The sequence below is a fragment of the Bactrocera neohumeralis genome, unplaced genomic scaffold (genome assembly GCF_024586455.1).
Source record: "Bactrocera neohumeralis isolate Rockhampton unplaced genomic scaffold, APGP_CSIRO_Bneo_wtdbg2-racon-allhic-juicebox.fasta_v2 cluster11, whole genome shotgun sequence".
In the NCBI taxonomy this organism is placed as follows: Eukaryota; Metazoa; Arthropoda; class Insecta; order Diptera; family Tephritidae; genus Bactrocera; species Bactrocera neohumeralis.
This window is the reverse complement of record NW_026089624.1, coordinates 21,941,956-21,967,572: the sequence shown is the minus strand read 5'-3', so window position 1 is coordinate 21,967,572 and position 25,617 is coordinate 21,941,956. Positions and strand designations below refer to the sequence as shown.

Below are 25,617 nucleotides of genomic sequence, written 5' to 3'. Positions count from 1 at the left end.
ATTTCAATATAAAAATTTATAAAATAAATAATTTTTGCCCTTTTAATGCTTTTTTGTAATTTATTTTCAAGTTTTAATATGAAAAACACTAATTACTGCACTTGATAACTTACTTTTTCCACGCATTGTCACTGAGCATTTCAATAGAAGGCCACGAAAATTTCTTGCCAGACACCTGATCGCCACTAAAATCATCAATCGTGATACTTTGATAACGGTACTTTCCGAACATACACTAAAAAAATTATGAAAGTGAAAAAGTATTGCGCGTTTAAAACAGCGCTGATTGTTTTGGTAACTTATTTTTTCTACCTACTGTATATATCTCTGCACTATTATGTATTGTGCTTTTATTGCAAGACTAACGTGCTCCTGATTTGCAGCAAATCACCCAGAGGGTGGGAGAAAGATTATACATGTTACTAATTATCGGGTCGCCATACGTATTATAGCATTATTATATTTTTTATACTCTTGCAACCAGTGGCTACAGAGTATTATAGTTTTGTTCATCTAACGCTTGCACGTATCACCTACAACTAAGCGAGATAGATATAGGGTTATATATAAAAAAATTATCTGTCCGTCCGTGCAAGCTGTAACTTGAGTAAAAATTGAGATATCTCGATGAAACATGGTATGTGGCTTTCTTAGTACAAAAAAAGTTTTGAGTTCGTAGATATGCGTAATCGACCAACTGCCACGCCCACAAATCGGCATTAACCGAAAACCATAAGTGCCATAACTAAGCACCAAATTAAGATATAAAACTGTAATTTAGTACGGAGGATCGCAGTAACAAGGGGCACTTAAGCTACAACAATCAAATTTGCTGAGTACAAATCTTATAAGAACTTCTACGGACAGTGTGAAAATGGATGAAATCAGAGGACAACCCTGCTCACTTCCCGTATAACGGTACTGTTAAAAACTACTAACAGCGCGATAAATGAATAACTAAATACGCCAGAGACATTAAATTTTATCACCGAGATGGTATGAGAGACCTTTATGGGAGCTGGTTTAAAAATTTTGACGATGGGCATGGCACCGCCACTTTTTGGTGAAACCCCATAACTCGGGACCCAACCAACCGACTTCGACATTTAGTATGCGGCATTCTAGTTACATTTTTATATCACTGTGTGGAACTGAACGAGATCGGACAACAACCACGCCTACTGCCCATATAGCACAGTTTTAAATTCCACTTGATTTGTTCAGTTTCCAGTACAAAAAGCAAGAAGCAATTAATATAACGAGATACAAATTTGCAAGAATTATGTCTTTACTGTGTGCCACCTTATGACTGAAAATTGTTTCAACCCAATAAAAACTGTTTAAGCCCCTAGGTATCGAATATTTGAACCCGATACCTATAGTTGACTTTTGACCGAAAATGTCGGTCAATGTCTGATATATATTACTGAAGTTAAGGGATAATCCTTCTCTTATAATGGTATGTCTGTATGTCAAAAATTGAATCGGACCAATTCCCTTAGCCCCCATATTCTTGATATAAAGATTTTCGTACTTCCGGGTGACTTTATACCGCATTATCCCAATGAAAATAAGAGAGCGAGTTTTACCGATAAGTCTTTATTTGTGCCTAAAATGGATAAAATTGGGCGAAAACTTGACCTATCCTTTATATACATAACTAATATCAGGTTTTTCGAACATCCGGCTGACTTTATTCTGTATGACTGGTTTTACACCTTAAAATATTTCCCGAGCTTTGATTCTTGCAAGTTGCAAGAGTATAAAATGTTCGGTTGCTCCCAAACTTAGCTCTTATTTGTTTATACATATGTATATATTTTCAGACATTATCCATGAACAATAAATTCTGAAAAGTTTTGCTTTCATTTAAAACGGCCAAATTGAAGTTCCAATAAAATGTCCCCTAAACTCTAATAACAGTTCATAATATGAATATTTTACATAATTTGCCATATGCATTTGAAAAACTATTAGATGGAGGGAACGTGCACATTATTTTAATGTTTATGCGTTTTAAATTTACATAATTTTATATTTGTAGTGTTTTTGTGTATTTAGTATATTTGAAAATAGTTTATTTAACAAAGATATAAAAACAAAATACTTTATATTTGCTTTATATTACGCTGCATGTTTAATCAAGAAGAAAATTATGGAGATAATCTTTACAAAATTCGAGGATAAACGAAACACATATGGAGTAATAGTGAGATAAAGGATACAATCACAACGTTTTTGAAATAAAGCAGTATTATTGTAACACGTGAAAAATAATAAATAAATCTTTAGGAGATAATTTTTGTAAGAAGTAGAATCAGGAAGTAAAAGTAACATCTTTTTTTGTTTAAACTTGTTTGTTTTACTTTTTTGTGCACAAGAAAGTATTGAAAAATACAATGCACCTCTAAAAAATCAATAATTTATCCCTTATCTCGTTACTTTCCCGCTGTCGATGGACTTTTTGAACGGACTATTTAAAATATACAAGACATGAACGTTATTGAACTAACTTAAAAAAAAGATAGAAAAATATACAGTTTTATTGTAATCAGCGGCAGTTAATTTCGTCCTATTCGATACAAAACTTGAACTGTTTAATATCATTTCAGTAATGTATTGTGGATGTAGTTTTACCAACTGAGTGCGAAAATACGAATGATCTTTATCTTCCTACTACTCCATATGTTTGAATCCGTTAAAAAATTCAATGAAGCTGGGATTCATTTGAAACATTTTATTCCCCATTAAACTCAATTTTCTCACACAGATCACAATAGTTATTACCAACCACCAACATTTTTACTAATAACATTATAAAGTGTTGTTGAAATCAAAGTACTTGGCTGAAAAGCAAAACTCATTACAAATATTTACATTTACATCATATTTAGTCTTCAATGGCCGTTCACGAGGCATCCAAAATATTTTTGAAAAGTGTCCCTCTGCACTTGTAGATGTGACTACTGTAATTTTTTTTACAATTCGAGAAAACACGTACATATGCTTTCAACTTCAACATAACTGCCACGCCTGCTTTTTCAATGCATATTACTACTTTCAGAATGTATATTGTTAAAATAATATTTTTGAAACATTATTATCCGCTGGTTAAACTTATGAAAATTACTAGAGTAAATATATTAATATAATCAACTTATAAGAGAAATAATTATTTTAAATATATTATTTAAAATACGTTATTGAAGAACCATTACAAAAGTCAAATAAAAAATATGTTAAGTAATAATACCCCAAACCCGGAAGGTGAAAGTAATACTGAAAGAAAGTCTTTGTCGCACATGCCAAAAATAGCTAAATATTGTAATATGTTGCTAAAGATGTATTTACGTACAAATGTAAATTCGGAAAATATCTCTGAAAATGTTTAATTAAATATTTCGTTTATAAATATTTTGTGTTTTTTTCTAAACTAAAGAAAACCTATGTGTCTTATGTACAGTCAGAACGAAAAAGTTAGAATTTAATTTGCCTTTTTTCTATTCCGTACCCAAAAATATGACGTACGAGTATATGCAACTACAAAAAAAAAAACCTTCTGGATATGGGGTATTTGTCAGAGTTCGGAAATATTCACTAATATATGTTGTGCTCATTTACCATTTATGAGCATTATTCTAGAAATCTTCAATGGTGTTAGGGGTAGTCAGAACTTTCACTTTAATTTTCTTAAAGTATAATAGTTTAGAAATAGTCTCTGAAAATTTTAAGTAAATCCGATAAATACTTTTCGAGTGAAGCAGCTGCAAGCGACGTACGAAGCGAAGCATAAAACTTCCAATACGTATTTCTCAAAACTATATTTTTTTAACTGGTACCCACTGTAGCTTGAAAACCACAAAGAAGATTTCAGTGAAATGTAGCTTTTGAAAACATGAAATATTGTGCCTGAAGTATCTTTTTTTAATTCCGATTTTTTATATATAATTAACTGTTAAGATTTTCCCGAAAACTTTATCTTGAGGCAACTATTGATAATTAATTAAAAAATATTAGATCAGGCAATTTTTATGTGTGATTGATTTTAAATGAATGTCCAAAGATCAGTGATGGTCCCCGCAAGGTGCTTCAGTTGGAACTGGATCAACACAAACAACCAATACTTATAAAACTCTTTTAATTTCTAACAAGTCAAGTCGGAACTTTATTTAATGATGCTATGTTTTTACTATGATAAAAATAAAATTATTTATTGGTAAAAAAAGTATTTAAAATTACAATTGTAATTCTATCTGACTACCCTTAACCCATTTAATTTGAAGTTTTTATTTTTTTTCTATATTTTAACTCAAATCATTGAAACTCTGCATTGGGGAGTTACACGCTTGCATTAGCAAATATGGGTCTTTATTCCATCTGTGCATTTGTACTTGTATGCATTCTTCCTCGAAAGTATTGGTGCAAATAAAAGCAACAACTAAGTGTACTTGACAGCTACGTACGTATTTTTTTTTGAAATTTTCGAACTCTGACCTTTTAATTTCAAAACAAAAATTATGAGATAGATTAAATAAGTTTTAAGTAAATACAAGGAAATTAGAAAAGTTTTCTTCTTACAATTGTGAACGGTATGACTTGGAGTATGGTATTTTTCATTATGCTATTATATTTATAAATGTGTACATAACATATATGTATGTTTATGTAATTTTGCGTATATGTATAGATTGTTAGAAATGTATTTATATCATGTGATTGTATATATGGAATGTACAACTGAACTTACAGAATAAAAATAACTCGATTACAAGAATTTTAAATATGAGCACAGTTAATATTCAAATAATAATTTGTTACTAAATATGAGCTCTATATAATATTTGTATTTCTGTATTTATAAATAAATGAAATAAAATAGATTTTGATATGAAATCATACTTAAAAATCGACTAAACTCTATATGTCTATAGTAATTAAAAATATATTTGTTACGTAACTAATAAATATTTGTATAGATATTTCAATATTTCAGAAGTTAGAAACAACCCACTTACTTGAGTTTGTAAACGAGTCAGTCCTCGAATCCATAGTATTTGACCAGCACGGGGTTTCTTATCTGAGTCAATGGAATCAAAGCGCTCTTCTCCCAAATGCATAGCATCAGTATATTCTTCAGGATGTCCACGACCCCATCTGTAAATAAATACACGAAATTGACACACAAAATGAATATACGAACATATTTTCAATACATACATACATATTACACAAGATTTTATTCAAATACATACAAATATTTATGAATAGGATGAATTGAGTGTGTACAAAGAGAACTGGGTAAAACGAAACTATTTAACATTGAAACTTTACATGTTAAACAAACATTACTTTGTTTATACATTATATTAATGTACATAAAACCTAGACACAAACGGATTCTTCATTAATATTAAACTGATATAAGAAACAAGTATATAAAATAATATATTATATTTTGATACTATCTGCGGCGAAATTAATATATCAAAGGTTATACAGTTGTGGTCCGACGCTAATATTAATTAACACTATTTTAGTGGCTAAACTTCTCCTATAACGGATGCCAAATATATATAGATTTAAAAATAAATCTTACCAATACAATTTGTTCACATATTTGCTAGAATCGAGTTTCTTTTATCAGAACTTATTTTGTAATCAATATTAAATAAATATAATACAAATGATTAAAATTAAATTAGTATACTAAATATGAATACATAAAAACACACAAGATAGAATAATTTCGCATAACATTAAATAAGAAATGATGATAGCAGCACAATTAACTTATTTGCACGAAGAAATTCATATTGGAACTACAAAACCGTTTTCAGAACAAACATTTTTATGATCCAAAACATATTCGTTGATTTGAAGACTTATACTAACTCGCCAAATTTTAATAAAAAAAACACTAGTAAACGAGACCGTAAAATATTGTGTAACCGGGTTTAGGTACAAAGAAAAATATCAAGTAAATTAATTACAGCATTAATTGATTTCAATATTAATATTATTAAATGTTAATACAAATATACGAAAATGTAGGTGAAATACGTTGCTTTTTTGTACTAGTTATGTTATTTCAATCCTATTATGTATATATGTATATTAATAGAAGGGGTACGCACATTCAGCATAATGCCCATATAAATTAATTAAAACAAGAGATTAATATTTACGTAAAATGGTATTTACAGTTTATTGCTTATAGTGATAAATCCTTTAAAGAAATTTTATAATTTGTTTAATTATTTATGCAAAGTTTATTTTATTTTTCTTATAAAGGTTTAACAGCAGGAGTCTAATTATTACACAAATAATAGACAGATAATTAAAGTAAATAACAAAAGGATTTTAATTAAGCACTTTCGGTACACATATGAACAAAAATAATATCGTATATTGCTAAGTGTATTAAGTAAATAAACTGATTTTATAAGTATATGAAATATATATATAGAATATTAAACATTTGTTTTTCAGTTTCATTAAGTCTGTATCTAAAGCAAGGACGTACATATTTGTTTAATCAAGTGTACACCTTAAATCCAATCATATTGCGACGACATGGTTGGTTGTTCCATGTAAATTATAGGACTTCCCGTCAGTTCTTAAAGCGTAATTTTATTTACCTTTACGATGCTAAAACTAACTAAAACTAAAATTCAAATTCAAGTATATTAATTATTATACACATCTTTAAACGAAATTTAATACAATGATATCCGTCAAAGTAGTTATTATGAAATCATCATCAGTTCGATTGTTATACACTGCAACCTTTTAATATAATACATGTTTCAAAATGCGTTATACAATAAATCTTTCAATATACCAAAGCGTTAACGAAGTGCAAAGCGTGATCATTTTAGCAAATAAAAATTTAATTCATAACCCGAAACCGTTTAGTAATATAACCTTTATTTTACTATGTAGCGCCACCATTTCACCTATGCACAAACATATGTGAACAAAATAATAGGAGTGATGGTACCGTTTTTTCGTTAAATTTTGTTGCAACTAATTTTTATACCATTATTTCCTTACGATGAAGGCGAATGAGTAGAGTGCTTTATTAAATTGGGTTGGCCAATAAAATAGGTGTAGGTAATACATATTAAAAAAAGTGGTTATTTTAAAGTATTTTTCATATCAATTTAAGTATTGGAGGATTTACAATTTTATATTCCTTTGAAAACTGAAAAAAAAGAAATTATTTAGAATGGGTCTTAAAAGCCACTGCATGAATAGTGTCGATTGGTAAAAACAATCCTATGTGATGAAGGAAAAACGTACAAATTCATTACAAATACGTTTAGACGGCCGAAAAACTTTGTAACTAAGTCTCTAAACAAAAAATTAAAATTGAATTGGAACTCGTAGTCGTCCAAGAAAAACCGGCCTGATTGATGAATCCCATATACTTCTCAAAGCAACGAAGCACCCCTTTTGTGACTTCGCGACAAATTGCAAAGGAAGTTGAACTAAATATTAGCGGACACTTCGGTGTCCATTAATAACAGGGATCTACCGGTTCATAAAACCAGAAAAATTCTCTTCTACGAAAAGTCTATTCACAGAAGTGCTTTTGCTGTTGAACACCAAAATTGGTGCGATCACACCGGAGAAAAAAAAAGTGGCGAAATATTTTATGCAGTGATGAACTTAAAATTAATATTTACGGAAATGATTGTAAATGAACTGTCCACCGGCTTAAAGGTAAAGAGTTTGATCGTAGATACACCACAAAGCCAATAAAACATTGGGGCGAAAAGATAATGGTGTTTTGATGTTTCACCTGGCAAGACGTTGGTCTTTTATTTTAGATCAAGGACGCAATGATTGGCTAAGGTTACAGAGATATTTTGCAAAACGTTATGTTACCGTGTACTAAAAAAACATGCCAGTGAGATGGTGTTATCAATCAACTAGATAACAGCTCGAAACATACAGCGGCCTAAGGCCTAGTCAATCCTATTATCCTAACCCGTTTGAGAACTTATGAAGTGGACTTAAGAGGAGATTGGCAGCCTTTTCATTTCAAAATAAGGAGCAATTGTGGCGGAAAGCAAAAAATCTTTGCGATGATACCAAATTGGAAACATGCCAAAATTAAATCAATTCATGACGAATAAAATTGGAAAACTTATGAAAACCGCTGAGGATATACAGGTTATTAAAACCCGTGGACGGAATAACGCATAACTTAATCTTTTTTTTTCCATATTGAGAAAACATATTTTACACCAATTATTTGGACCACTGCTATTTCTTGTCGTTAAAAAACTCAGTTTTAATACTCGGAATGAAAAATTTACGTATATGTGACCTGGTCTACGGAAAGGGGGCTTAGGTGTCAAAAACAAGGAGAACAATTAATGAGATAACGAGAAACTGACGCTTATTTTTAATAGCTTTTCCCAGATAACTAGTTTTCGCACGTTAGCTCCCTTTTCGTAGACCAGGTCACATATGTATATTTCTTGCATATAAGTGACTATGCAACTACGTCAATATAATTCTCTCACAGAATAACTAAATACTAAATTTTTAGCACAAAAGACTCCCTACAGTTTATTTTCTAGCATCTTTTTATGTGTGTTGTGTATAGATAAAGATACAATTATGTAAAAGACTGGAAGCGTTTATTATTCAATCGAAAATATTTACTCACGATAAAATTTTAGGCAATTTTCTTGTAGGCACTGAAGTGATTAATTGTCCCCATACTAACGTACCAATGCCAAAAAATATGCACCATAACCACTGATCAAGAGATAGTGCCTTAGTGGAGAATGCCATTTTACCATATTGTATAATAACAACCTAGAAAAATTCAAATTACTTATACACTTATATCATTCGGAATAAAACGCATACCTGAGAAATCATTGTGAAAATCCATATTGTATAAAATATGGGATTAGTGAATAAACCTTCCACTACATTTCTCTGTCCATGTATTTTTCTTGCATTTATCTCATTGAACAATGTCATCATTACGAATGTATTAAAAATTATAGTGAAATGTTGTGTAGGTCCAGCACCAAGGTCTTGGCCACGCCCGGATTCAATATCAAGTATCCAATCTCCTAAAATTCAAACAATGTATATTTTAATAAAGTACAGATATTAATTCAACATATATTCTTACCCACAAACAATAGCCCGAATATAATAAATAGCTGATACAAAGCTTGTCCCAAAATATTTTTCATCATTGTGCGTGATATCAAAGGTTTAGTACGTCCGTACGGTTTACGTAAAAGCAAATCTGGTGTTGGAAGTTCAGTTGCTAAGGCCAACGATGCAAGAGTATCCATAATAAGATTTACCCACAACATTTGAACAGCCTGTTGATTTACGCAATGGGATATGAACTACAAGCATTTATTTTCGATTAGCATATACCTTTAGTGGTGAATCTTGGACTGCGCATGCGCCAATAAATGCAACAATAACGGCAACGACATTCACTGTCAATTGAAATTGCAAAAATTTAGCGATTGAATCGTACACATTCCGCCCCCACATTACTGCCTTCACAATACTGCTGAAATTATCATCTGTTAATATAATATCAGAAGCTTCCTTTGCCACATCCGTGCCAGCAATCCCCATTGCAAAGCCTACATCAGCCTTCTTCAATGCCGGACCATCATTAGTTCCATCACCAGTCACAGCGACGACTTCACGGTTTTCGCTTACTTTGCTGTCAATAATACCTGTTCACACAAAGTTATTTTATTTTTAAAGATATGATAGTATATTAATCGACAAAGGAAACCATACACACCTTTAACAAGGGTGTATTTATCTGTTGGTGATGAACGCGCTAACACTCGAAGCTTGGGCCACACTTTATCAAGTAAATGTTGTTGAACCTGTAAAAAAATTGTAACGCAATTTTCATTTTTCTATGACCTATTAAGCTAATGCGATTCACTCACGTCTCCATTACTGTCCCTAATTCGACGGTTGAATTCTTTGCCTTCTAAAATGAGGAAATCGTCGTTTGGTCGCAATATACCACATTTAGAAGCGATTGATCGTGCAGTGTTAATGTTATCACCGGTAACCATACGGACAGTTATGCCAGCTCTCTGACACTTCCGTATAGCATCAGGAACTTCGGGACGGACGGGATCTTCAATTCCTACAACACATAAGCATGTCAAATTAGTCATAATATTCTCTTCGTCATCCCAGTTTGGTTCGCCATCAATATGAACTTCGTTTATAGCTGCTTTGCCAGGTACAAAATCACGATAAGCAACGGAAATAGTACGAAGGCCATCACAAGCCATCGGCTCAATGACTTCTCGTATGAGTCGCTCTTGCATGTCGCGAGTGAATTTTTCCAAAACTCCGTCGTGGCCATAAATAAAAGAACACCTAAAATATATGAAAATTATTTCTCAGGTTTTTCCAAAAATCAATGTTTCAATAATATGCATACTTTTTAAGCATAATTTCAGAAGCTCCTTTTGAAAATAGACGATATCCACCATTTGGACAAGGAATGACTGTGCCCATACTTTTGCGAACGGAATTAAATGTATATACTCGTGTAAACTTATCTTCAGTAATTTCGTCACGAATCGACTGATATTTAACTCCTAAACCTTGAACGAATCCTAACAAAGCACACTCAGTTTTATTGCCTACCTGTATTGGTAGATCTCCAGGATTTTGACCAGACTGTTAGGGAATGAAGTGTTATACGGTGTAAACTCTTTTTCGTCTACTCTTACCATGATATTGGATGTGTAAGCTGAATTCACAGAAATACCCATTGTTATCAAATTGCCCACATGTTGCGGTATATCGTTCAAAGTGGGAAGAACTTTACACAATTTTTCACATATATAAGATTGAACGACAGTCATTCGATTTGTTGTAAGAGTACCAGTCTTGTCCGAGCAAATGGCAGTGGCGTTACCCATGGTTTCACAAGCATCTAAATGTCTCACTAAGTTGTTGTCTTTCATCATTTTCTACAAAGTATTTAAAAGACAATCACAGTCTCCCATCAAAGATGGTTAATATATACTAACCTTCACGGAATATGCTAACGACAGTGTAACAGCTAATGGCAAACCTTCTGGAACTGCTACTACTAATACGGTGACGCCAATAATCAAGTGCTTAACCAAATTGTTTGCATAAGTATTTTTCCACTGTTTTTCTTCAATAACAAAAGTCTTTATGCAGAACTGGATGACTAGTATAATAACAGTTAATACAGCTATTGTAGAACCGGCATAACCAATTTGTATAGCCAACTTTGTCAATTTCGCTTGCAGAACAGACTTTTCCTTTTTATGACTAGCTTCAGCTGGGGATGAAGCTTGTTGAACGTGATTACCATCGGATTCAGATTTTACACCGTCTGTTGGTGGTGGGGACATGTTTTTCATGGGCGCCCGACCATCATCAACACCTAGATACAGACGTTCTTAATAATCAATATGTCACATTAATATATTTAAGATATTACATTGATAATAATGAAAAATAGAAAACCCAATACAAAGACACACTATAATATGTTGTATTAATAATACAATTAATAAACCAATACGTAATTATCAATACATACACATATGCAGTATAAAACACAGTCGCTTTTTCTGTCCCTACATATGTCCCTTTGTATGCTTAAATACGGTTTTTCTTAATAGGTAGAGTGATTGAAAAGGAAGGTTTATATGTATAATAATATCCATTAAATAGTGGAGAAATACTGTTATTTTTGAGGTTTCTAATGTCGTAAATAATTACATCTTTTCCGCTTACATTGCAAACGCAGGCTGAACCTTACGAGATTTATTCAAACAATGTACTATGTATTGTACACATTAAAAAGGTCAACAGAAAACTACGCGATGTTATATGCCTATCTCTTATGGATATCCCACAATAACATTTTTTTCATTCACTTTTTTAACAATTGCAGTATTAATACTTGTTCAATTAAATTCCACAAATACATTGTTGATGTAATATATATCTGTATGGCCCTTTACTGCATACGATTTAAATTAATATTTTTGGAGATATTACAGATTTAAAAATTGCGAGACGTTGCGTTTGGGTGGTACAGCCCGGCCGGGGCGGCGCGAGCGTGCCTATAAATAGCGCGTCGGAGGCCGCGGTTCTCCCTGTAACACTTTGAATTTAGCAGCGATCGGGCGCGTTTGTTATCGAAGCTCTCTAACGAAGAATATTTATAAGGAAACAATGAAGTATATGCGTACAATTTCAAACTGATCCTTCCTCAAAAATAATACAATTGCTAAATATTTGGAATAGTAAAATAGAACTGCAACCAAATACGCAGTGTAATGGATTACAACTGGCTCAGTAATCAGTCGATGAATTCCAGCCAACCTTTTCGTCTTTCCACGCTTGAGAACCGGTATCAATAGTATTTTCCCCCCAAACAGCAATGCTTTATTAACACACGAAAAAGCATTTGATCCATTTTTTTTGTAACCTAATTCAAGTTGCTTCACAAAAATGCTATATCTCATTAACTAATAGTTATATCCTAACTAATAGAAATCATGAAGATGGTAGTAGTAGTATTATCTAAGTGTCAGCCACAGAAAAGCGTGGACGGGTCCTGTATAAACAGTTTTTTGTAATTAATTAGCTTGCACACATGATTTAGTTTTCATGTTCATATTTCATATGTATGCCACATATGTACCTATGACAGAGTTTTGCTATTAAGATTATATTACTGCAAGTGACGAATGCTATGAATGAATTAAAATTACACATTTTTCAATGCCCTGAAGTACTGCAAACATATAATCGATGGCGCAACGAGATTTTAACAGTTGCTTATGCAGTCGTTTCTTCTTTTCGCTACGTGGCGCCAATAGCATATTCCAAGCGAAGCCAGGTCCTTCTCCAACTGGTCCTTCCAACGGAGTGGAGGTCTTCCTCTTCCTCTGCTTCGTCCGGCAGTTACTGCGTCGAATACTTTCAGATCTGGAGTGTTTTCGTCCATCCGGACAACATGACCTAGCCATCGTAGCCGCTGTCTTTTAATTCGCTGAACTCGCTGAATGTCAAAGTCGTCATATATCTCATAAAGCTCATCGTTTCATCGAATGCGATATTCGCCGGGGCCAACGCGCAAAGGACCATAAATCTTTCCCAGAATTTTTCTCTCGAAAACTCGCAATGTCGACTCATCAGTTGTTGTCATCTTCCAAGTCTCTGCACCATATAGCAGGACGGGAATTATGAATGACTTATACAGTTTGATTTTTGTTCGTCGAGAGAGGACTTTACTTCTCAATTGCCTACTTAGTCCGAAGTAGCATCTGTGAGCAAGAGTTATCCTGCCTTGGATTTCCAGGCTGACATTGTTGGTGGTGTTTAGACTGGTTCCAATATAGACGAAATAATCTACGACTTCAAAGTTATGACTGTCAGCAGTGACGTGAGAGCCAAATCGCGAGTGCGACAACTGTTTGTTTGATGACAGGAGATATTTCGTCTTGCCCTCGTTCACTACCAGACCCATTTGCTTTGCTTCCTTGTCCAGTGTGGAGAAAGCAGAACTAACGACGCGGGTGTTGAGGCCAATGATATCAATATCAAACTAAGAGGGATTTATTTGTCCATAATTTAGCTATTAGCTTGTGATAGTCAAATAAAACACGCCTATTACCGATATGAAACTGCCGTCGGTATATGTGTAAATAGGATGTGTTGCCTCTTCGAAACTTTCATAGAAATAAAAACTAATCTGTCAAACTACTGAAGTAACAGTTCACTGCTTTCAATATATGGAATACTAATTAGTAGTATATCCATAAGCAATATGGAGTCTCCACAGGCAATACGCACAGCAATACAGTTAGTATACAATAAATTTTTGCCTGTCGAGATGCACCATTATAACGTAAAAGAGAAATTATTTAATGTAGCAAAATTTAAGCTTTGAACTCTTTGCTCCAAAACACTCTCGTTTACTTTAGACTTTCGGTTCCAGCAGGTTGGACGATCAAAGCCGAGCCGAGCGTGAATGCATACATTTTCATACGAAATCACACAGGCAGCGCAGAGTAAAAGCTGACCGACGCCGAGCGTAAAGCTGATCAATGTAAGAAAACAATTTCGAAGCGCCGAAAAAACTCATATATTATATACTAGAGGACCCAGCGAACTCTGTTTTGCCTTAAAGGAAACAAATAAGCAGATTTTGGATTTTATTAAGGACTTTTTTAGGAAATACAAATTAAATATTTAATTTTTTTTAATGATTCTTTGTTGTTCATGTATTATAGTGCAGAGGTCGTACTCTTCAGTTAGATACCTGTGTATCACACAATATTTTCTATTTAATTATCAGGTGCAAGAACAATCATCGCAGATGACCATTGAACATGCCACATACAACGGACCGTGCGCAAAACATGGATTCCAGATTCAAACCACAAACATTAAAAGATTGATCTTTTGATTTGTTAATGGTCACTACGAATGACAGAATCGGAAATTTAAGTCTTTTAATCTCAAACGGCAAGCCAGACTCATCCAAGGAATTTAAATAATTATGCATTCATCCGATGTCCTTATTCTGAACTCGTACGTTAGGTATTTCACTTCTTTATTCTTTGCCGTTAAATTGCTCGCTTACTAAACAACTCATTACTTCTGTGGTTAGTAATGATGTTTATTGATAAGTTCGTCTTTGGATGAGACAAAGTTACAGAAATTATTGTGAAATGAAATCAATTCGCTCGATTCATTAAGAGGTACGAGTACTCAACCATTGCCGATAGTCAACAATTGCTCAAAGAAATCTTTAACAGATTTATAATTAAGCAATGCAGTCATTCATTTCACTATTTGGCGCTGGCCTTCCTAACCTGACAAATAAACTATTGCACATGACGTAACACATGTCTTCGGTCCAGAGAAAAGCCCTATTATGTATCTCTTTATTCATCTCAAGATCGTCATTTATGAAGTGGATACGAATTTGATGCAAAATATCTTCTGAAGTCGAGCCATGCTAACGCGGCGCTTTTACCTGGCAATTTTTTGTTATTTTACAGTCCTTTCATTTACAATATTTAGTATCCTTCTTGCATCACGTCATTTTCGGGAAAGATTCGATCGTCGTAGTCGCGGCATTGCAATGATGATAATTTAATGATTATACACTTGCAGCTATGGCTTGGTGTTTTACTTTTTGAAGTAATACAATATTCAAATGATTCTTACAAACATGAAAAGTGCTTATGATTTGAAATATATATTTTGTATTTATGAATTGTACTGACTTTTAACATAAAAGGATAAAAAGTACCTCTCCACCAATTTTCAGCCAAACTGGTTTGGCCGTTCTTGAGTTATAAATAGTGTATCTAACACGACTTCCTTTTATATGCATTAGTTTTTTTTTTTTGAACAATTAATTTTTTTCAATTCCATTATGAAATTTTCTTGGAAATATCCTAAAAAAATTCCCTGAAAATTTGAGCCCTTAATATTAACATTAACCAAGGCATGTAAAAATTTTCCATTGAAAAATTATAAATTTCTATAGGTCAGAGGCATTTTATGGCATCGCTTTGACTTTAAACACATATTCCTCAGAATTGAACACTCTACAAAAGTGCCCATTTTGACGAAGTCGAAACTCACACCGGCGAGGTAGTACGGGGCTCTAAACCTGATTTTCCCACGAAATTCACATTTTCTTGTATATATCTCGTAAATGACAAGAGCTATAGAAAAAATGTACATGACAACCTTGTAGGAAATTTTATTTGCTACAAGAAAGGTCCGAGGTCAAAATCGCTATCATTAATACTTCTCCAGACATTCGGCCTTATGACATTCTGGTCCATGGGCTGTATAACAGCAGTACAATTCGGAGGAAGACACATTACCAATATTTTACCATCAGTACTTTTTAACTCTCTCTCTTTGGGGTGACAGGAAGCATTATCTATAAGTAAAATAACATTTTCGGGAAGATTTTCGCCACGGAGAAACAAATATTTTTTGAAACCATTCTTCAAATAAAGCCAAGGTTATCCAAGCACTTTTATTTCCTTTGTAGACAACAGGCAAATCCGTAAAATTTTTAAGTTAGCGTGGATTGAATGATTCCACAATATTCTTTAATTTTACTCTATAATTACCAGACACATTCGTACAAGCAAGTTATTCTTTCTTTACTGTCCCGGAGCCGAGGTTTCTTTGGAGCGCACAAGAGCTCTATCAGGCAAAAGCTTCCAAAAGAGGCCAGACTCATCGGCATTGTATATCTGCTCCTTGTTCAAACCTAATTCAGTAATTTGATTGTTTAAGTTTTGCGAAAATGGGTTAACTGAATGAGTATTATTCGAAAGTTTTTCGCCTCATATTTTCAGTGTTAGTATTCCATATCTCTTTTTGGAATTTGTGACTGTTAGCACGAAAGTCACCTGGCTTTTCCTGTATTTTTGCATGCAAAAGTTTGGTCTTTACCTTGAGCATATCAGTCATGATAGGTAAGTTCTTTGCTCGTTGTTTTGCAAACCATTCCATGAGCGCTTTTTCCATTTTTGGAAGTTCTGATGGTTTAAACGTTTTCCCCTTTCCAGTGCCAGTTCCAGCATGTGGCACGAACTGCTTTATGGTGGCTTCATTTTTCTTAATACGAGCTATTGTTGATCTATGCACTTAAAAACTTTTGGCTAAGGAATTGACAGAATATCCCCTACTTAGTTTCTTTAAAATGTCAACTTTCTATTTTATTGTTAGCAACGTTAATTTTTTCCTTGCCATTATGAAACCGCACTACACAAAACGTTAGTTAAAACTAAGTCCAATCTCCCAAAACGCACATGCGTAAGAGTTACAACAATTCATCATCGAAAAAAACGGAACTTCCCAAAAATTTATTCCAACTAAAGAACCGTTACCTAGATCAACAAGGTCTTGTCGAAAGTATCGAAGTCAAAATTTTTGGATGTCGCAAGTACTGAGTACATAATGTAAAATATTTCTTTGCTGCAAGAATTTAGATGCTGCAAGTATCGAGATGTGCAAGAATCAAGGTACCACCGTATATTCAGAAAACTTTTGCGGATAACGTCTTAGATCCTTATGCAAAATTTTAAACTCTTCCAATCATTCAGCCGCGTTCATCCCTATTTGTATTTATTATTAATGTCCATATATTTTTTTAATATTCAGCACAGGGCTGGAGCAAAACATAATTGATCTGAAGAATCCAAGTTTTTCCTTTTCGGCTGCATAAGCACAAATAAAATTACCAGATTAAAAAATAAACATGTACTATTATAATAGCAAAATGCACACGTTATTCGGCGGTGAATCTCGGATTTACTATGCGTTTCCTAAAATCAATCAACAGTTTTACGCTCGGCTCGGCTTTAAGTGCCTACTCTGCAGGCACCCTTACTGTGGGAGTAGATAGCACAGTTAAACTTGCTACGTGCCAGTCACTCTATTACCAGATATCTCATTAAATGTGCTATTGTTGATATAGCTAAATTCATGTTTGCATGTTGAGCAAATAACAAGTCAAATACCACACCAAATATACCATACAAGGTAGATTGAAACGAAGAGATTTCTCATTTAAATCAAACCAACTTGAATTATAACACATATAAAACAGAAAAAACTGCTCGTGAAATCTGCTGAAAATCAATTTATCCAAGTGCAATAAATAATTAGGTAATTATTAACTCCGCTAATTCTTACCTTACATTTCTGGAATATATTACTAACAACTTAAATTTTCGACATTGCGATACTTTTCTGCTTCCGCTATCTAAGCACATACATATGTATGTATGTTAAATGGACTTTTTATTTGCAAAACGTTTTCGGTCTTTCAAAATCTTAGTAGTGCGTGAAAGAAATGTTTGATAAATTAAAATTATTTGAAATTTTTTGTGAAAATTTTAAAATAACTGTGAAATTCATTTATTTAATTGAAGTTTTTGGTTTAAATGGTAAAATTTTGCATTTATTCATTTAGAAATGTGGAAAAATAAGAGTTGTACGCCTGAGAAACGCGCCCTGTGTTTTCTGAGGGCAAAACAAATGTCGAAGTCCAAAATATTCTTAGTTGCTCACCAACAATGGTACGTAATGCTACTAGGTATCAATCAAGTAATAAAAAAAACGTGAGAGCAAGCCAGAAATGTTAGCAAGAGAAGTCAATTCCATTGTCAGATACCCAAGGCGCATTCAATTTGCGGCTGCTACGGAGGTAAAAGATGACTTTAATGTAATTAGAAGTATTGAAATTATATGTCGGGCGTTTGCGTGAGGGCCCTGATCCGTAAAACGTGCCGTTATTGTCTAAAACATATATTGAACAAAAACTTTGATTCCCTAAAGTAAATTTTAATTGGCCTTCGACATAATAGCGGAACATTTTATGGTCGGACGAATCGAAGATTATTAAGTATGGCAGACAAGGATCGCGTCAATATATAAGACGTCCGCCCAATACCAAATACCAGACGAAATATACAACAAAAACGGTAAAACATAGATGGGCGAGAATCAAGGTTTGGGCATACTTTTCTAGGCAAGGTGTAGGACCCATTTATTAGATTAAGGAAAACATGACTGATGATCGGTATGTCGAAATATGGACGGATCCAGAAAACCATGCTGCCGTATGCCAGTGACGAAATTCCGCTTGTTACAGCAGGACAACGATCCCAAGCACACAAGTGAAATTGCTAAAAGGTGGTTTGAGTAAACGAATGACAAGGTAATGGAATGGCCGCCACAGTCTACTGACATCAACCCCATAGAAAATTTTTGGACTGATTTCAAGGAGACAGTAGCCCGATGTAAGTCGACATCGATCACGCAACTATGGGAGGTTGTGAAGAAAGTGTGGGAGTCTATTTTCATCGAAAGATGCCAAAAACTCGTTGACTCAATGCCACGACGCTGTGCTGCAATACCAAAAATGAGAGGTCATGCAACTAAATACTACTTTCATTAAAAGGCAATATCAAATTATAAAAATAGTAAAAAAAAAAATAGGACCTTCTTTTCGAAATTTCGCGCTTAGATTATTACACTACTAAGTTTTTGACCGCCGAAATTCCCCATAATTTTTTTTCATACATTTATAATTCATTGAAATTAGTTAAACAATGAGTTTTTTTGTGATTTGTTTTACTTACTGTTAGGGTTTTTATGGTAAAAAATATTTTTTTTTTATAAAATCGATATCTTACAGTGCCTCTTCTACGTTTGTACACAACTAAGAATTTCACCGCAACTGTATGTTAAAAAATGTTTTTCACAGCAGCCACATATATGTATGTATGTACCGTTCATGCGAAACCAACTGTCATTCAGAGTGCAAAACTAATTTTTTTACCTAAAACCTGAGTGCTTGAATACGAAGGCTGACGTTTTGTAATTCTTCGCACTATCATCTAAAATGCCTGGATCTCCATCAAGAACCCTGACTTATAAATATTTATTTTCCACCCATGCACGAAATTTTTTGAATACTGCTTAGTTAAAAAATCTTCAATAATCACCAGTTCACTTCTTCTGACTGAGACACTGTTAAATTTAAAATAATTAAACAATTCACAAGCATCATAAGCAAATTCATTGAATAGAATAGAAATGTATATATTTAAACCATTCAAATATAACACACCAGTCATGGATAGGCAGTCAACATTTTGTAGTCCTTTGTAGTAGTAGTCATAAGTCCAATTTATTATACTGTCTTCCCTAAATAAAAGCGTTACGTGTTCTAAAGGCAATGGTATCCTCACACACTATGCCGATATAAATGTGCAAATCTTCTCATTCTGACTGAGTGTCTTTTATTCTAGGTAAAATATAAACTTGAAATTTTTTTCACTTCTCTTTTCTGCATTCATCAGGAGCATAAATACTGATAGTCTATTAACGCTTGACGCGCATACCTGATACAAACTTTAAAATCGGGTAGAGAATTCATAATTATACGCATATATTATTAAAATAATTGAAAACTAACATTAAGCACTATGAAATATTTACGGCTGTATAAAAATTAAAAGTTTTAGAACACAACATAAGTGCAACAAATATTAAATGTGCAATAACACAATTAATAAAAAAAAACTGGTAAGTATTCAAACCAATGGCGAACGCAGAGGTACTCAGTTAATTCAAAGGTATATTATTACATGCTGAAAACAGCAAAAATGCTCGTTTGTATACAGTATGTTACAACAGTCATATTAGTTGAAGCAGCAATTAAAAATTGTACCACCTTATTAACAGAAAACATTTGAGCCCAATCAAATTTTTAAAAGAATTACATTTTCAGTTCTAAATTGCGGCAAATTCCTATGAAAAATTGTTTTGAGCCTTACAACATCAATGTTTTATTTCTTTTCAAGTAACCAAATTCGCGTTCGTCAATGATAGAAGAAGCAGGTGCATAGATTTTGTACAAGTTATATGTAATGATATTGGTTAGTACAAATTGAACCAAGTATGTATACACAAATGTAGACTTGTTTACATAAGAAGTTTAAACAATAAGTGCTATTGCTATAAAATAACCCTGAATATAGTTATATTTCATGTTACAGGTTCATGAGTTTTATAACAGAAAAATTAATTGTTGTTTTAGTAGTATGTGGATAATTGTCATCATAGTTCACCTGTTAAGCTCTTGTTTTGCTTTTTCGCCTTTTTAGCTTCTGCTTAATTGAACATTAAACGGCGATCCGATTTTTAAGCAAGTTTGGTAATTTGCAATTTCATCCAATTTCATGTTCAATGTAATTGTAAAAACAGTTTAGTTAAGTATTTTCACATTGTATGGCGCATTGTTTGTCCAGTTTATGGTACACATAAATATTTTAATTCATCCCAATTTATTGACATTATTTCGAGTTTAAGAATTGTCATTATTTTATTATTTATCGGTTCATTGTAGTGGCAGATGAGTAGATCAATGAGCAATCATTCAAATCACACCATGCAACAAGTATGAGCAGTAAATGTAAAAAAATACAAAAAAAAAACATTAAAGTAATGAAAAGAGAAGTGAAGGGATTATCTCATCAAAAATTCATAATGTTTGAGTAAACATACACTTGGAAATCATTATCACTTTGCTTCGTCATACAAATATCGCAATATAAATTGTCATATTATCAACACATTCATCTATTAAAAAAAACGATACTCGTAAAATATATTAAGTAACAATTTGGGAAATTTTAGTAAAAAGCCATTTCTATATATATTACCAGATTACTTGTTTCTGTTAGTTGTTGTAAAAACGCCCAATACTTCGGGTAAATGCATAATACATATTCAATACTTTATATGCCGACACGAAAAATAAATTGATCAACGCACAATATAATAATTGTGTGCTTTATAAATAACTGCAAAAATCCTCACATATTCTCATACATACTGTATATGCATATCACGTATTTTGAAAGCTTTACTAATTTTAGATTTTAAAATGTTACAGATCTGAAGAGATCAGATTAAGAGTATCATGAAACCTGTAATTTGTATAAACATATATTATAACTCCAATTTAACTACAGAAGTGTTTTGATTTTCGAAAGGCACATGAAATTTGTAATAATCACCTCAAAATACAAATACATGTCTTCTGCAAAGTGGATATAAAAATGTAAAATATATAGTTCAATTACAAAGTCAGTGGGACAGGAAGAACACTACATATATAATCGGAATTTTTATGCAGTATAGAATATAATTTTTAATTTTTTCAAAAACACTGACCTTTTTTCCGCTTCTTCAGCTCAGCTTCTTGTTCATCAACAGCAGCACCCAATAGCGTAAATATTATACCTGCTTGAGAATTTACACCCACAGCAGTCACCACCATTTTCCCGCTACCTTCCATAACGTGTGTACCCGAAAGAACCATGGGATCTACGTCTACACCTTTCTTAACGTGATCTGATTCACCCGTTAAAGAAGATTCATCGACCTAAAATATTTAGCGAGACAAAATATTGATATATACATATGTGTTAAAAATATGAATAGCAATTTAATCAAAATCTTACCTTTAAATCGTTACTTTGTATAAGTATACCGTCGGCTGGCAACAAGTCGCCGTACTTTATCTGCGCAATATCGCCGACAACGATATCACCAACAGATATTTGGCACACCTCTCCTCCGCGGATAACCGAAAATTTATGCTCACCCTCAATACGATTTTGCAGTCCCCGAAATTGGCGCTCTTTCGAATAATCATTGAACGCTGTCACAAATACTACAACAATGACCGATATCAATATTGCTAGACCTTCAATCCAACCGTGATGATCCTCCTCTTCTTGTAGTACGGCTAAAACATGAAAACAATTACAAATTCGGCCAACGCTTGTAATCCTAATATAAAGCACATATAATTGTTTGCTCGTGAATTTAACAAACAATAATATAAATTAAAGTGTAAAAATCTTCTCAAGCAAAATAAATAAAAATGTAAATATTATATGTATATTCTAAAGACTCACGTGCATCCTCATCGGCGGGTTTGTAAAAGGATAATCCAAGTGAAACTAAAGCAGCTACTTCTAAAATAATAAGTGTCACATCCTGTAGCGCTTCCCAAACTAATGTTAAAAAAGTTTTTGGTGGTTTCGGTGGGATAACATTTGAACCAAACGTTTCGCGCCTATGGTCAATATCAGACCTTGATCCTCTCAAGCCTTAATAAAAATTTTATGCATGATGTTACGCAATGATACAAAGTAAAAAGGATTAAGGTAGACTCACCATCGTTTGTGGATGTATACAATTTGTCACACAATTTATTGATACCGCCAACTTCGCTAAGTTTTACTACGCCTTCCCTGCCACGATGCTCCATAAGCTCCCGTAACTGTTTAAGAGATATCCCATATTGCGTCGGTCGTCCATCTATTGTGGCCATTTGTCAAAAAAATCTAAGAAAAAATAAAACGTATTTGTTAGTTTTCGAAAGAAAAAAATATAATTTTTTAAATAAAATAGTTTCTTTAATCTAACGTTCAAATTCCAATAATTTCAAATCTGAATATAAAATTAAAATGTAGATGAATTTCAATGTTGGAAAAATTCTTAATTCAAATATTTTTATTTTTAGAAGCTGAACATAATATCTCACATTTCATTATACGTGTTTTCAGGAAATGTTAACACCATATAACATCTGAAATCATAATTAGGGATGTTGTGGAATCCGATAGTTGTCTGAATGAGAATTGAAACTGATAAAAAAAATTAGTAAGTGTCACGAATTCAGATATTATTGGTTTCATATTCGAAACAGAATTTGTATCGGTTTTGGGTGTCACAGAAACCAATTTTATCGGTTTTGCTATCAGAAACAAAGCAAAAAGATAGTCGCTCACAGATTTCAAATGTAAGTTAAGAAATCAAGTTATTTTATTGTTACGAATTAATTTATCTTCATTCCTATAGGGGAAAAGAAATAAAAGAATAAAAAGAAATAAAAGTATAAAACCCGAAATGTCATAATTATTGAGTTTTTGGAAAAAAAAAATCCGAAAAAAAAGATAGTAGATTTCCAATAAACTTAATTTAACACCCAAAAATGTGTCTTTATTCATTTGTTACATTAGTAAACAGCTGATTCGAATATTGGTTTTGCGTATGTTCGAAAAGACGAAAATCCAAACAGATTCTGTGACACCATTGAAAATCAGAATTGGTTTGCAATTCTGTCTTGGATTCCACAACACTCCTGAATATGGTTCCTCAAATTAATAACATTTTGTATAGTTACAACTTTCTCATATCTTTAATGCCAGTTACAAGTACACTATTCACTAGAAAATATCATCTGCCCACGTAACCGTAACCGACACAGATTTTTAACCATAGCGGCAGCTTTCCTCAAAACTTTTTGACAACGTCTGCAACGTCTCACATAAATTTGAAGTACACATATTTTCAATTATTATGTTTGACAATATCAACCAACCAAAATTATGCAATGTTACCTCACTTTCCATAAATGTATATATGTATATGTATTTTCTATAAGCCGTGTTAGTTACACTATTTATAACTCAAGAACAGATTGTTCACCGATTTGGCTGAAAATTGGTGTGAAGGTAGCTTAGAACCAGGGGACAGACATAGGATACATTTTATTTCATTATGTTAAAAGTCAATACAATTCCTAAATACCAAAATTATATTTCAAATCATAAGTGTGTGTTCAAAATTCATGTAAGAATCATTTGAAAATTTTATTACTTCAAAAAAAAGAAAGAAATAAGTAAAAAAAAAAATAACAACACAGAGCTAATGCCACTAAATTTCGTATGTATGTATATGGGTTATACTAATTGCTGCTCCTGAACAAGGCAGTTTTTAGGACGAAACCGTCAGATATTTTTAATATCACAACAAAAAATGGCGTTGACATTTTCGTCGTCAAGGCATTGCGGCTACTTTGCTAAGGCGAAGGACACAAATGCATTCATAACAAACCAGACGCGACATCTGACATAAAAACATAGCGGCAAAACTGCAGTGTTGATAAAAATCTCCATTATAATTTGAGATATACAGAGAAACATAGCAGAATTAAACAGAAACGATGATATATATGCGTTCAATTCCAAACTGATCCTTCCTCAAGAATAATGTTATTGCCAAATATTGGGAATGGTAGAATAGAACTGCAACCAAACACGCAATGCAATGGATCATAACTGGCTCAGTAATCAGTCGCTGAATATTATACCACGTGCATCCCAAAAGACTAATACCATAACCTTGTCAACCGACTTTTTCGTCTTTCCATGCTTGAGGACTGGTTCCTAATATGCAGTTCACTAGGCTGGCTGTCGATTGGACTCCAGTGTGAAATGATAGTTGACTATAAATCATATATGTAGATGGAATTAGTCGTACCTTCTAACCACAGTAAAGCGTGTACAGGTCCTCTAGTTAAATTAAAGGGTCCCGGTGGTCTAGAACGCTCAAATTAAGGTGGTATTCTACTCTAGAATTTTGAAAAATTCATTTTTTTTTTCATATATTTAAAGTTTAGACCCTTAAGAATATATCCTCCTAAGGATTTTTAAAAATTATTTTAAAATTATTTTAAGAGCTACAGTTACTTTAATGACGCAGTACCTAGCCCGGTTCGGCCGTAGCGAATTTTTTAAACGCATTTTTCTCGAAACTACTTTTTTCCACACGGTACCGGCATTATCTCAAGTTCAATACAGCCGATTTACTTGAAATTTTGTGTGAACCTTTTTTATATAATCCTTTATCGTTCCTACCAGCATCGTGTCAAAATTTTTGTTTTTAATATTTTAAAAAAATTCAGGAATTTCAAAAAAAAAAAGCGTAAAAAATTATTTTTATTTTCAGGCAGTCGCCATTTAAACAAAAAAAAAAAATCGTGTTCTCTGAAATAGGAACTATTACAGCATCCTTACTGATTAAGAATTTCTTGTGATTTTTTTTTCAGACCCCCAGAAGAGCCAGGGTCAATGTCACCAGAATGCACCATTTTTTTTACACCTGGGGGAGAGACTCTCTAATTAT

At 32.9% G+C, this 25,617-nt stretch overlaps 1 protein-coding gene across 16 annotated transcripts in view; it reads right to left on the bottom strand.

The window, feature by feature from the left end:
- LOC126766105 (plasma membrane calcium-transporting ATPase 3) overlaps positions 1-25,617 on the bottom strand; it is a 211,527-nt gene that overhangs the window by 133,639 nt on the left and 52,271 nt on the right. For 15 of the 16 annotated variants that reach the window (XR_007668705.1, XR_007668706.1, XM_050483907.1 and 12 more), the window contains exons 2-16: positions 22,822-22,991; positions 22,560-22,754; positions 22,101-22,387; positions 21,811-22,021; positions 20,703-20,741; positions 11,064-11,449; positions 10,761-11,003; positions 10,466-10,707; positions 9,957-10,401; positions 9,803-9,890; positions 9,418-9,731; positions 9,161-9,359; positions 8,887-9,098; positions 8,681-8,832; positions 5,016-5,154 (exon numbers count right to left, since the gene is read on the bottom strand). Coding sequence is in view for 14 of the 16 variants with exons in the window: in XM_050483907.1 (XP_050339864.1) it covers positions 5,016-5,154; positions 8,681-8,832; positions 8,887-9,098; positions 9,161-9,359; positions 9,418-9,731; positions 9,803-9,890; positions 9,957-10,401; positions 10,466-10,707; positions 10,761-11,003; positions 11,064-11,449; positions 20,703-20,741; positions 21,811-22,021; positions 22,101-22,387; positions 22,560-22,754; positions 22,822-22,978 (3,309 nt within the window). In the remaining 2 variants the exon portion in view is untranslated. The remainder of the gene's footprint in view (positions 1-5,015; positions 5,155-8,680; positions 8,833-8,886; positions 9,099-9,160; positions 9,360-9,417; positions 9,732-9,802; positions 9,891-9,956; positions 10,402-10,465; positions 10,708-10,760; positions 11,004-11,063; positions 11,450-20,702; positions 20,742-21,810; positions 22,022-22,100; positions 22,388-22,559; positions 22,755-22,821; positions 22,992-25,617) is intronic. The other variant, XM_050483909.1, reaches the window with a different exon arrangement.